The sequence below is a fragment of the Geospiza fortis genome, unplaced genomic scaffold (assembly GCF_000277835.1).
Source record: "Geospiza fortis unplaced genomic scaffold, GeoFor_1.0 scaffold70, whole genome shotgun sequence".
NCBI lineage: Eukaryota > Metazoa > Chordata > Aves > Passeriformes > Thraupidae > Geospiza > Geospiza fortis.
This window is the reverse complement of record NW_005054317.1, coordinates 8,223,526-8,236,992: the sequence shown is the minus strand read 5'-3', so window position 1 is coordinate 8,236,992 and position 13,467 is coordinate 8,223,526. Positions and strand designations below refer to the sequence as shown.

General features: G+C 54.3%; 1 protein-coding gene across 1 annotated transcript in view; it reads left to right on the top strand.

Moving 5' to 3' along the window:
- The window catches only part of PLXNA1 (plexin A1), a 98,111-nt gene that overhangs the window by 51,046 nt on the left and 33,598 nt on the right, over nt 1–13,467 (top strand). The window contains exons 8-11 of the mRNA XM_005420215.2: nt 83–197; nt 4,689–4,889; nt 12,913–13,009; nt 13,308–13,467. Coding sequence (XP_005420272.1) covers nt 83–197; nt 4,689–4,889; nt 12,913–13,009; nt 13,308–13,467 — 573 coding nt within the window. The remainder of the gene's footprint in view (nt 1–82; nt 198–4,688; nt 4,890–12,912; nt 13,010–13,307) is intronic.

Genomic DNA, 13,467 nt, shown 5'->3' with positions numbered 1-13,467 from the left:
CTGGCTGAAGCATCCCAAGAAATGTCCCTCTGCACTCTGCCTTGATGCTGCCCTAACAGTGCCCACTTCTGTCCCTCTGCAGCTGCCTGTCCTGTGTGAACGGCTCCTTCCCCTGCCACTGGTGCAAGTACCGCCACATCTGCACCCACAACGCTGCTGACTGCTCCTTCCTGGAGGGCCGTGTCAAGCTCTCTGAGGTAAGAGTGTGAAACTGCTCCCTTTGCCTGTTCTGGTCCTGTCAGGGTCCCCTGCCCTCTGGGGAAGGGGTTAGAAGAAGGCAAAATCCTTCAGAAACCATTTGCACTGCCTCTCCTGGGGTGCTGGGACTACCTGAGGAGCAGTGAGGGAGGGAGGAAAGGGAGATGCTGATGGAAGTATGTGCTTGCTGGTGGGGAGAGGCAGCTTGGGAAGTCGGCTGAAGCCCGGAGCACTTTAGGCTGAATGAAAGGAAAAACAAAGGCAGAGATGCTAAAGCATTTTCCTTTGATGTTTGTGAAGGGAGCAAGCTCGAACTGTCATTGCAGAACAACTTGTTTTTGGAGAGGGGAAGGTTGAAATCTGTAAAACAAACTGTTTTGCTGCACCTCACGCCTTCTTCATCTCAACTGCTTTGCTAAGGAACATGTTCTTTTGTGGGGGCTCATCCTGTGCAGCATCCGTGCCACTCACTGGGGATAGCTGCCATCAGCAGGGTGTTTGCAGGACATCCTGCTGTCCCCAGCCTGTGGTGCCTGCTTGGCTTGGGTATGGAGTTCTGGCAAGCACTGCTGGCTCTACAGTAAATGCTGATTTGGATCCTGAAGGGAGAGTTATGGGAAGGAAACTCTGTCCCTGTTCTGGAAGGGGGCTCCATTTAACTCCAGTTTCCCACTGACTGTACATGGCCCCAGTGGGAAGGGTCCTGATGTCTCCAGGGGAATTTACTAACCTGAGAAAGCTGGAAAAAGCTGTTTTCTCCTAGCTTGTGCTGTGGAGAAATGCAGTGAGCAATCTGCTTATCTCAGGCATCTCAGAAACCTGCTCCTGAGGTCACACAGCCAGCCAGCCAGCCCTGGCATTGCTTCTGCAAATGCAACACGCGGTGTCCAGACCTCTGGAGCGCAGCAGTTCTCATCTGCCCATTCCCCACATAGGATCTGCCCCTCTCCTGCCAGGTGAAGCCCAGAGCCTCTGGCTGTACCCCACAGGGGTGGTGCCCTTGGGATGTGTGCAGCTCTCCCACGGGCTGGCTGCTCAGGAGCTTGTGTCACTGCCCAGTGGGAGCAGCGTGTCCCCCAGCAGACCTTCTGGCCACTCTGGGAAATGGACCAGTGCCTGCTTTGAGGTTTGGATGGCCTGGCTCAGCCTGTTTGCACATTGGTGTGGCCTCAGCAGTTCCCAGCAGGGATGGTGAGGCACCCTCAGTGCAGCTGCAGCTGTGGCTCTGTGACCCAGGCTGGGGTGAGACATCCTGTCCCCATCCCTGGCCATCCTGGTGCCCAGCAGGGTGGTGTGGTGGGTGGGGGGGCTCACTGCCAGTCCTGTGGCACCACCAGGCAATTTAATGGTAGACATGCAGCCCCATCCTCTCTGCAGGAAGGTTATTTTAAGCAGGATTTGGTCTGTCTGTGTTGGCTGGAGTGTGGTGGGCACTGGTCAGGAAATGCGGGGACAGAGGGTAACTGTGTCTGCTCCTTCCCATGGGTAGTTCACCACAATTTCCTGGGTGGGAAAGTGGTTGTTTTGTAGGAAAACAGAGTGATCCATGGCACTCTGTCCATGGCATGCCAGGAATGCTTTTCTGGAGTTCTGGGGGTGGCAGGGCTGGAATGGGCATGGGTAGAAGCCACCACTCACATAAATGTGCCTGGAAATGGTGACAGCAGTCAGGATGTCCCTGTCCCCTGGCTGTGGTAGCTTTAAAGCCTGGGCTCTGGAGATTGCCCTCCTCTGTGGCTTTGCTGGGGGGTGCAGGGCTGGGGAAGAGGTGATGAAGCAGCACAGGCTGCTGTTCATTTTTCATCCCAGAAGGCTGCTCTTGTGAGACAGCCCCTGCTGATGCAGAGCTGCTGTGGAGGGTGAGAGGCTCCTGGGCTATGGGGAACAGGTGTGTTGGTTCAGATTAGGTAGGTTCAGCTTGCATTTGTTCTTCATTCCCCTTCACTGGGAATGGCTGAGGACTTTGTGAAGGAACCTCAAAGCTGGGGTCAGGCCCAGTCCCAGACTGCCTTCATCCTCTCTCTGCTGATGCACAGCCTTGCAGCTGCAGCTGGGAGCTGCCAGAGAAACCCAAATGGCAGCATTTGCAGTGTGATTCTAAAGCTCTCACCTCTCCAGGCAAACCTGGACATCCAAGTCATGTTCTCATCCAGCGAGAAAAATGGTTTTAATAGAGAAAATCTGATGTGTGATGTTTGGGAGTTTGTGTGAGCTGGGGCCTTGCCTTTCTGCTTATCCCATGCCTTCATAGCTGCCTCCTGCTGGGGCCTGGGGCTCTGCTGGGAGGGCTGTTTTTGGCAGGACACAGAGCTCTGTGGGCTGTGCAGAGTGTTCCCAAGGGATGGAAGCCCTGGGCAGTGCCAGACCGAGTTGTGTCAGAGGTTGGACTTGCTCATAGGGGAAATGAGTTGTCCTTGCACCCCCACCCCTCTGGGCACCCTGGGCGCCCACCAGCACCAGGTGCTTCCTGTTTGGGCACAGCCTGACATTTTTGCTGGATGAGACACTTCTGCTGGCAGATGTGGAGCCTGTGACATCATGGGGGGATTGGGCTCAAACTGGGAATGAGCAGAATGAGCCCCCCCTACCTGTGTGGGGAGAGGGAGACCCGTGCCTGCTGTGCTCCCTGGGCATGCCTGCACACAGCCGTGGTGAGCCCAGCCTGGGGGCATGGACTTACCCACCACCCCGGCTGGGCTGCAGCAATAATTGCTGAAAGAAGAGGCGATAGGAGTGCTGGAGAGTGAGCCAGGAGTTAATATTTGCCAAGTGTGAGTGTGCCCTGTGAGGAAGGCTCATGGCACCCATGGGGTCCCCCTGCAGTGTGGAGGAGATCAAGCAGGTGGGGGCTGCTTCCTCTGACAGCACTTCCAAGCTGGGAACTGGTGAGGGAAAGCCACCATGCAGTCATGGGGACACCCATAGAAATGGCAACAGGCATGAGCTGTGTCCCCACTGTGAGTTGAGCTGATTCTGGAAGTGGGGGGGAACTGAAGCCCCACTTTGCAGAGTGGCAGCCGTGATACAGAGCAGGGAGGTGGCAGAGCAGTGCCCGGTGTCCCCAGACTGCCCCAGCCCTGTTGCCATCTCTGGTTTGGGGCTAACACTACTGATCCTCTCAGCTTTTATTTTATTTAGTGTGTTTTGGAGATAAATAGTTTCTCCCCTTGAAAACTGTGCTTTTGGGGAGTACAGACTTGTGAAGAACAGAAAACCCAAAGAGTAAAAGTGGTTGGGTTTTTCTGTCAAGATTCACTAAATGAAACAGTTTCTTTTTCTTTTCTCTGCATTGTTTGAAAGTTAATTAATCATACTGGCAGAGATAAAGCCTGGCACTTTGCAAGGCTCAGCCTGGCTTGCTGCAGGATGGCAGGAGGCAGCTGGGCAGCCTTGGTCACACATGGCTGCTGGTGGCCTTGGGGCTGGAGCTGCCCCTGCAGCTGCACTGTGACCATGGGAAGCTTTGTGAGAGCAGTGGAGCGCTGTGTCCACTGCATTTCTGTTTCTAAAGCAGCTCACACGTTATTCCCTCTTGATGTTATTTCAAGCCAGCACTCCCAGGAGTAGCTGCTGTAGGTGTGAGACCTGTGCCCGCCTCAGCAAAGTCGGTGTGGGATTGCATCAGGCTGTTGTTGCAGAAGTGTTACCCGCCAGGGCTGCAGAGCTGTTTTGCTGCCTGAGCTCATTTATTTTTGCTCCCTCCTGCTCCTCTGTGCTTTGCACACCAGAGTCACCAGCTCCCCTGGAGCAGCTGGGAGCCCGTGGCTATTAAAAGTGGAGTGCTTTGCCCTCCCAATGTCTCCTTCCCCAGGGGCTGGCAGGGAGGTGCTTTCCTCAGCAGCATCCCCTGGCTGGAGTCACTGTGTGCTGGGCAGCCTGCAGCCAGGCTGGGTGGGGTGACACTGCTTTGAGCTGGTGCAAATAGAAGCAGCAGCAGCAAAATTTGCTGCAGAGCAGGTTCTCTGGCACACTGCAGGAGCACATTGCTGTGTCAAAGAGGGAAAAGGCTTTTCTGTCTGCTTATGAGGGAAGGGGGATGGAGGCTGTAAGGGAAGCAGGAGGGCTGAGCAGGTAGCTTGACAGTGCACAGTCCAGTGGGCACTGACTCTGAAACCTACTGGCTGCAATGATGGCATTGAAGTCCATATTGTTGCCACTCGGCCCAAACACGTGTTGCTGTTGCAGCGGCAGGTTACAGATTCCAGAGATGGATCTTCTCCCCACCTCCCACCTAAATCAACCCGAGCTGTAGAAAACACTCTCCTGCCCTGCCACCAGGTTCCTTTGTGCTCTTCTTTCCTGTCTTCAAAGCTTTGGGCAGAGCAGGCATAGGATGCTGGTTTGGGGTTGCTGCACATGAGGATTTTCTCAAGCATGTGCTCAGGGTGGTGTTTTTGCAGTGCATTGCCAAGCCTGCCAGCCAGGAGAGGGTCACAGGGGTCCTGGGGGAATGTTCCTGTCTCATCATCTACTTCTTGTCCCCCTTGCAGGACTGCCCTCAGATCCTGCCTTCCACCCAGATCTACATCCCCGTGGGTGTGGTGAAGCCCATCACGCTGACGGCCAAGAACCTGCCGCAGCCGCAGTCGGGGCAGCGCAACTACGAGTGCATCTTCCACATCCCGGGCAGCACCACGCGCGTCACCGCCCTGCGCTTCAACAGCACCAGCATCCAGTGCCAGAACACCTCGGTGAGTGGGGCAGCAGCTCCCCTTGCCCTGGGCCCTGTCTGTGGGCTGCTCCATCCTGCTGCCCCAGGCCCAGCCCAGCTCGTTGCGTGGGCAGTTTTGCTCTCTCGTGGCAGGTACAGGGGTTGCGTTGTTGTGGGGTGTGAGGGGGGCTTCCTGCCACTACCCCCAGGTGCACTGGGAGGCTGCTTGGGGTCGTTCCAGATAGGATCAGTGCTGAAGCCACCAGGATTTAGGGAGCACTTCCAAGGAAATTGGGTTTGCAAAGCTGAAGAAAGTTGCCTGGACTGCAGCCAGCTGGGCCCGGATGTGCTGGAGCCCCCTGACACCAAGCTGTCCCATTTTACAGGCGGGACAGAGGGAACACCTCTGTGTCCCATTGCACACGTGGAGCCCTCCACATGCAGCTGTGCCTGCCAGCCCTGCAAGCACTTCCCCTCCTCCCCTGCAGCCTCTGTCCATCCCTGACTCCATCCCTGATCTGACCAGCAGCTGCTTCCTTCCCCTGCCTGCCTCCCATGCTCCCTGCATCACTCCCTGCCTCTGTGTCCTTGCGCCCTGTCACTTCAGCTCTCTCCTACAGGCATCTCTGCCCTCTGCAGGCACCTTATCCCTAAGTGGGAGGGGGTTTAGCAGCCCTGGGTGAGCTGTGTGTGTGCCTCTCGCTGGGCACTAGCCCATGCACAAAGCCACTCTGGGTGCTAATAGCCCCACTGGGAGCTGCCATTGCTCAGCTCCTCAGCTGCCTGCTGTGCTCTACACCGACCTGCCCTCATCCAGATGCAGCCAGCCCCTCCCTTTGCTTGCCCATTTAATCCTTTTAAAATTTGTTTTTCATCTCTCCTACTGTGAAAGCTCATTTGCAGCCTAACACCAGTGCTGATCCCTGCTCTCTTTGGTGGCACAAGTGACATTTAGAAACCACTGAAGATGAGCACTGGCTCCCTCCCTCCTCCAGCAATCCCAGGGCTGCAGAGGACAGGAGGAGCATCCTGAGCCGTTGCCTCCTGCCCTGGGCAGCAGCCCTGGGGGATGCTGTGCAGCCAGTGCAGCCTCCTGCCGGCTCTCCCCTGCCTGGAGCTGCCTCCTGCCCAGTTCTGTAGTGTGGGGTTTGGCTGAGTTTGTTCCAAAGCAGTCTGGGACACGTGTGCCGCAGGATGCTCCCTGTGGGGAAGTGCTGTGGCTGCACAGCGCTGACAGCAGCAGCCTGATGGCTCCTGGGGGTGCTGGGGAGAGGTGCCTGAGCCACGGGGGAGCCTTTACATAACAGAGGTGGAGCTTGCAGGGAGGCTCTGAACGGTGTGGACTCATTTCTCCGCACTGTGTTTCAACTTGTCAAGCAGGGGGGAGAGTCTGAAGCACAGTGCATTCCCTGTGTTTCCCAAGGGATGCTGTGGCTGCCAGGATTGCATGGCCTCTGCAGCTCTACTCCAGAGGGATAGGACAGCTGTAACCAGCACCTTTTCCTGGGCTGACAGTGGTGGATGTTTGACCTGGAAGTTGTCAGGGATGCTGTGAAAACAGCACAAATTGTCAGAAGGGCATGTGTGTGGTGTTGTGAGGTGCATGGGGAGCAGGTAGCAGCAGCTCCATGGGCTGCACTCTGGGGCAGGAGATGTGGCTTTTGGGTGCAGGGTGGCTTCACAAAGAGAAAAAGAGAGTTTTGACTTGAAAGAAGCTGCTTTGCTTTCAGGGTCTGCTCGCCTGCTTTAATGTTTGAGGGCAATGAGCCAGGCTGCATTATGGTGTGGGGGATTCAGATTCACACTTGTGTGGTGTTTGTCTCCTTCATGCCTTTTGGCAGTCCATCTGGCTGCTTGATAGTGCTTCAGGCTCTCCCAGCCGTGGCCCAACGGCTTCTTCCGTTGCACTTCATCCTTTGGGTTAGGATTTTGGTGTGGAGAGCACTGGCAAGTGGAGAAATAGGAAAAAGATGACATCTTCCCAGCCAACTAGTGAAGGATGGATGCCAAAAGGCATTTCAGTACACAGTGTTTCCAGGAGTTCAGTGAGATCTAAACAAGAGGTTAAATACTCTGTGGAATAAGGGATGAATTCCTGAATCACTGGTGAATGAAAGGCATAATAAGTCAAGCCCCTTAAAACTCTTTGTCTTTTGTTTCAGTGCTTGTCAAACTCCAATGACTTGTTAGCACTCTGAAGAAAAGGCATCTTGGTTAAATATTCCGCAGTCCATTCATTAAGGTCTGAGTGTTGACTATAAACATCGTTGGAAACACCCAATAGATCTTTGGCAAACTCAAGGGAGACCAGCTCTGGTATTCCCCAGCATCCCAAGCCATAAACAAGCTGAAAGAACATTTTCTGCCTCCTCACTTTGGTCTCTTTCTGCTCTTCAAGAGGAAAGCAACCCTAATGGTTTTCCACATATATTGTAAAGATGCAAAAAGGAAAGACAAGCCTAACTAAGAAAATGAAGATCTTTGCCAATAAACTAATTTTTGCCAATTGATTGCTTTTAATCTTCTGGAGGTAGACTTTTCCAGGCTTGCTTTTTGCAGTAGAGGATGGAGAAACAGTCAGCTGTCTTAATGCATAAAGTTGATGCCACTGAGATTCATTCTCCAAATATCCTTACCTCTGCCTATTCTTACCCATCTGACATTCCTCCACAGAGGTCATCCTCCTGATTGCTGCAGAAGTGGAACAGTTTTGCAGTTGAAAAGTGCCACAGTCCCAAATCTGCACTAATGCCTGTAACATTGGACTTGATCTGATTTAGCCTTGGCCTTTGCAAAACGGCTACAGGTGTTTCTCGCTGTCAAGGCTTTGGCTTTTTCTCTCTAAAATGTTCCTTTTAAGGGTGAAATAGCCCCAGAGCTGCTGTTTCCCTTTAAATGTATAAATAGGAAGAACCCCTGATCTCCTCTTCATGAGCTTGTTGTCTCAGCACTTTAAATTAAGCATCATGCCTCAGTTATTTCCCTTTCTGTTTAACCAAAGCCCCACGTGGTGAGGAGCAGCTGTGCCACCTCCCTGGCTCCCTTTTGGTTCCTTTCTCACCAGTGCCCCTGGCATGGAGAGCCCACCTTGCCCACTGTTTCTGCTGTGGCTGTGGGGGTTCCTGCCCTCTGGCTCAGCTCAGGTTGGGATGTTCATCCTGGAGTGAGCATTATTGCTGGGACACAGTGGTGTGGGTGCAGAGCAAGCTGGGCTGGCAGGGTGGGCACATGTGTGGTGCCCAGTGTGGATGCTGGGGAGTGAGGTAAGACCTCTCAGGTTTATGTTTTCTGGGTATTTTTTGGTTGCTGTAGAACCTGGGTGTTGCTCTGGCGTATTCCCAGGGTCTCAGATTGTCATACCATGCTGAGTTTGAGGCAAGAGGAATCCAGGTGAAGAAGCTTGTGTGTGATTGGAGAAGAAAGGAGGGGATCCATGTGAAAAGAGAAAAAGGAGATGCAGAAGCAGAGGCTGAGCGTTACTGTCAAGTTGTGCCGTTGTGCGGATGACGGTGTTTTACTCGGCCCAGGGTATATTTATAGAGGAACATAAATCATACACACATGCCCTGTTCTGAGCACTGCACACCTCCACTATATGTATCTCTAATTAACCAGCCATGGAGAGGGAAGCAGCATTGGAGCCCACAGCCCCAGCTCCGTTCGCCAACAAAGCCGTGCTCTCCATCCTAGCGGTGCCTACATTTATCTTTCCTGCAGCAGTGTTTAAAGTGAAAAGGGAGTATCAGGAGAGTTTGATAGGATCCAATTAAATTCCAGCAGATAAAATAATGATGAATTGCAGTTGAGCCCTGGCGAGACGCGATGTACATTACTGCCGTCCCTGTAGTGCGGGGAAGGAGTTGAGGTCATCAACTACAGAAAAATAGGACACAGCTGCAGCCCGAGCTCTCCTCCAGAAATGCAGCCCAGGGGGATGGTGCATGTGGGAGTGAGGGGGGCTGCACAGGAAATTTGGATGTGTGGGTTTGCCTGCAGAGGAGCAGCCCCTCTGCTGTGTTCCCCGGGGATGGGTTGGGCAGGTCGTGGCTGCAGTGGGATGGATGCCCTGTGGAAAGGGTGTGATGGCTGTGGGGCTGCCCTGCCTCCTCTGGCATGGGAAGGGCTGGTGCCTCGTCCAGTTGGCATGGCATTTGCAGGAACATCCCAAAGTGCATCTCAGTGCAATCTGCCCACAGATTTGGGGTTTTTCCTGCTAGCTGCAGCTGTGTCTCCTGTGTGGCTCCCTGGAGGCACCTCTCAGGGTGCTGAACCTCTCATCCCAAGGGAAGCTGGGTAGCTGTCAGTGTCTGTTGCTGCTAGCTGGTGGGTGTGTGAGCAGTGAGCTTCCTAGAATCAAAAGTGTGACTTCCACAGCAGGTGACAGCCACAGCCCTTGTTGTGTGCAGGGCTGGTGGCATTCCCTGCATGGGAGCAGGGTGGATGTGAGAATCAGAGATGTGAAAAGAATGTGAGGTTGGTGGTTGTTATTTGGGAAGATGCCTGAGATGAGTTTTGGGTAAAGAGTCTTGAGAAAGGCTTAGTGAGGAGTTCTCTTGCCTGAACTTCATCTCTGCAGAAGATGCAGTTCTCTGGGAAGATCAGTATCCAGGTGGGTGTGGCTGAAACATCCTCTGTCCTCTCTTCCACATTTGCTTTGTAAGCTCTTCAGGGAGGGACAGGGACACTGGCTGGGTTAGGTAAGGGGCCAGGCAGTTCTCATCTCAGTTGCTGACTCACTTGATGGCATCTTTTCTCCTATCCCCTTCTGTGGGCTGTGCTGCATCAGAGCACATCACTTTTGGGCACTGTTGGTTTGCTCTCAGGCTGTGCCTGTTGCGTGTTGCTCCCAGAGCAAACATCCCTTTCCCATAGCTTGTCTTCCAAGCCAAATCATCCTTTGGCACTGCTGGGGGTCCTGGGCACCTTTGTAGAGTGAAAGACGGTCTGACAGCAGGATTGCCTGGGTAGGTGCATCCCCTCACTCACACCCATCCTGGCCTACTCTCCTGCTGCTCATCCCAGTCTGCTGCCAGCCACTGGGATTGATTCACTGGGAGGTTAATAACAATTAAATGTTTAATGGGTGTTTAACACCATGTTAGCTCAGAACAGGGAGGAACCAGTGTGCTGGAACCTGTTGGCTGTCTGTGAGCTCTTTTTTGGTTCCCATAGGATGGACAGATTGGTAAGCACCCCCTGCCTGATCCCCACCAGCTGTGGGGCCTTCGGGGCTGGAAGGTGGCTGCTGCTTTACTTGGATGCTGCTGCCTCCCTGGCTGTGGGTGGAGAGGCCACTTTTGTGCTTGCAGTATGGCAAGGGCTGTTGTGAGGAGGCCTTTTGGAAACACCTTTCAAAATACGAGACGTTTTGGAAATTAGATCTGATGGATCTCCAAGTCCCAGGAGGCCAAGCCTGGAGCCCCTGCAGCTGCAGCTCCTGCCTGTGCACAGCCAAGTCCTGACTCCAGCTCCAATGTTCCACAGGGACCAGGAACAGCATCCAAGCCACAGACCCATTGCTGTCTCTGCAGGGCAGGTTAGAGGCTGCTGACAGACATGCAGATGCAGAGGACACATTTTCATTTAAGTCCTGGTTCCCTTAGTGATCCCACACTTTGAACACCAGCTGAGGCAATGACTCCTGGTCTGCCACTTCCCTTCACACAGTCCTGTGCTCCCGCTGCTCCCCGCTGTCTGCTCCAGCTCCCTGCCACAGCAAAGTCAACATCCTCAGTACTGTGTCCTTTCCCAGAGGGAGACTGTCTCTCATGCAGTTGGCCTCTTGCTGTCTCAGGACTGGTGCACAAAGAGTTAATATTCTCCCTCCCTCTCCCCTTATTCTTCTTCCTCCAACCCACCTCCCAGAAGAACTAATTTCCAAAAGCAGCCGGGGCAGAGAGATGCAAATAAATGTTTTGGACAGCTGCAGGCTGGATGCCTTCCCGAGATGCCAGGGCCCCAAATGAGACATGTCAGAGTACAAATTGAAAATGCCAATTTCACTTATGCTGCCACGTGGCTCGTCACAGCTAAATTCTGCTCCAGCACTGCCACCACCCTCGCCAGCATGTGCTCCCTCCTGCTGCCAGGAAATGGGCTCTGCTCACTGCTATGGGTCTGGCCAGCTCCCTGTTGTGGTTCTGTTGAGGATATCCTTGGGTGGGAGTAGGGTAGGGCAAGGTGAACAGATCTGGACTCCTAGCCAAGTTCTGGCTTCATTTTCCCAGGCCTGCTAACAGGAATGTTGCTGGGAGGCTCTGGTGGTGGATGGTGCCTGGTGGGGATGTGGTGAAAGTTATCTGAGCAAACACAGTGAGAGGTGCCATGCCCAGATGGTTCTGTTGGGGGTGATGGGGCTCTGCCTGTAGACAGGAGGTGGTGGAGGAGCTCTTGGATTTGCAGCTGGCTGTGTTATGTCTGACAACTGCTGTGTGCAGCTGACCAGCAGCAGCCTTCCTCCCTGGGGAAGGCTGCATTTTGGGGTCCTCCACCCTTCATTTGGGTGGGGTGGCTCATGGACAAAGGATCACCAAGAAAAAGCTGTGATGGAGGACCAGGCTTGGCTCTCATTGGCACGCTGTAGTGCTGAGGGAGGGGTGTGTTGCTGTAGCCAGGTCTCACTCTGGGCATGTGCCCCATTTTGGTGCCGTGTCTGATGCTGGGCTGGTGATGCTGCCTGTCTGGGAGAGACTCAGCACAGCTTTGATGGTCAGGTGAGAAGACTGAAGTGTTGTTTTCCAGCTGGCCTCCTTCATGGGCCACCCCTTGGGGAGGGGTCGAGTAGAACAGAGCCCCTGCAGAGGGTCCTGTGTGGGGCAGCAGCTGAGGCAGGGCTGGAGGAGATGCTGAGGCCACCACCTCTTGGTACAACCTGGGGCTGTGAAAGGTGACACTGGGACTGCCTGGAGGTGGTGGCAGGGCTGTGCGTGAACCACTGCTGGTGCATCTACCGCTCTCTAACAAACTCCAGCAAGCCATGAATCATTCATTTAATCTCTCCTGACACGCCTGTCATTTTCTCAGGCGAGGAGCGGGGAATCTCTTGCCGAAGGAGGTCATTAGCTGTCAGGGATGGTTCCAAATGCCTTCCTGCCTCTGTATCGATTAAACCTCTCTGGCTGCATGCAGGGGCTTTGCAGGGAATACTGATGGTGCTGCTGGGCTGGGACTCAGATGTTAAGGCAGGGGAGAGGGGTCTGGGTGGGGAGAAGGTGCTGGCCAGGCCAGAAGGAGAAATGGAGGTGGATTTGTCTGGACAGCAGCAGGTCCAAGGGCCTGAGTTTTGAGTCTCCTCAAGCTGGGGAGGGTAGGATTCCCTGGTGTCACCTTCCTGAATGGAAACTCAGGGTGGTAGTTCCAGTCCTGAAATGGAGAGCAGCCAATGTCCAAGCACAGTGTGGAGCTGGGACTGGGGCATCTCTCCTGAGCTCTTTCTGAGGGCTGATGTGGCACTGGAGCGGTCCTCAGCTCTGTCCCACCCACAACCATGTGGCCACAGCTTTGTCATTTTGTTATGGGTGATGGGGCTGGAGGGGACTGTGAGGGACATCCTCCCACCAGCTGTTGAGGGTGACTCTACTGAATCCACTCCTGTGATGTGCCCAGCCTGTCCTCCCCAAGCTTCACTAGTGATGACCATATCCCAGATACCCAACTGAGCATCCCTGGAGTGGGGAGGACATGCGGAAGGGCTCGGGAGCCTTGTGGGGAGAAGTACATATGTGCTGCAGAGGCACCATCTGTTTCTTCATCTTCCAGCAGCAGCAGCTTCAGACTTTTGAGTTCATGGGCTTTGGGTCTATTTACAAACCCTCTGTTTTGCTGCTTTATCTTTTTTTGTCAGTCCAGCCCACTGGTTTCATGTGCTGTGACTGGTGCTTTGATGAGCGGCTGTCAGACCTGTTTGTCCCTAGCCAGCAAGTCCCAGCCAGGACCCCATCCCTCTCCTCTGGCTGATGGGAGACATCCATGTAAAGACATTATATGTTTCTCTATGCCCCTCACCACTAGGACATTTGTCTCAATAATTAACAGGCTCTGCCTCCTTGTGTTTCCTCCTGCAGTATTTCTACGAAGGGAATGACATCAGTGACCTGCCCGTCAACTTGTCTGTGGTCTGGAATGGGAACTTTGTCATTGACAACCCCCAGAACATCCAGGGTGAGTGAGGGATGGGATGGGACCTGGCCCAGTGCCCCCTCAGCCTCCAGCCCACCCTGGCCCTGACCATAGTTTGCACCATGCTTTGGTGGGTTTTTAAACAAAAGGCTTTTCCCAAGGAGCTTTGGGAGGAACTCCACTTTGGTGTTGAGTCCAGGGTGCTGCTAGCTGCTTCCTGCGGGGATTTGTCCCACTGGGAGCTGGTGGGAACGGCCAAGAGCAGGTGCCTTTTTCCCCCAAAACCTTTTCCCATGGTGTGGGGAGCCGTGCTGACCCTGCCCTCCTCCCTCCCTTGCAGCCCACCTGTACAAGTGCTCGGCGCTGCGGGAGAGCTGCGGGCTGTGCCTCAAGGCCGACCCGCGCTTCGAGTGCGGCTGGTGCGTGTCGGAGCGGCGCTGCTCGCTGCGCCAGCACTGCCTGGCCTACGAGAGCAGCTGGATGCACGCCAGCAGCGGCAG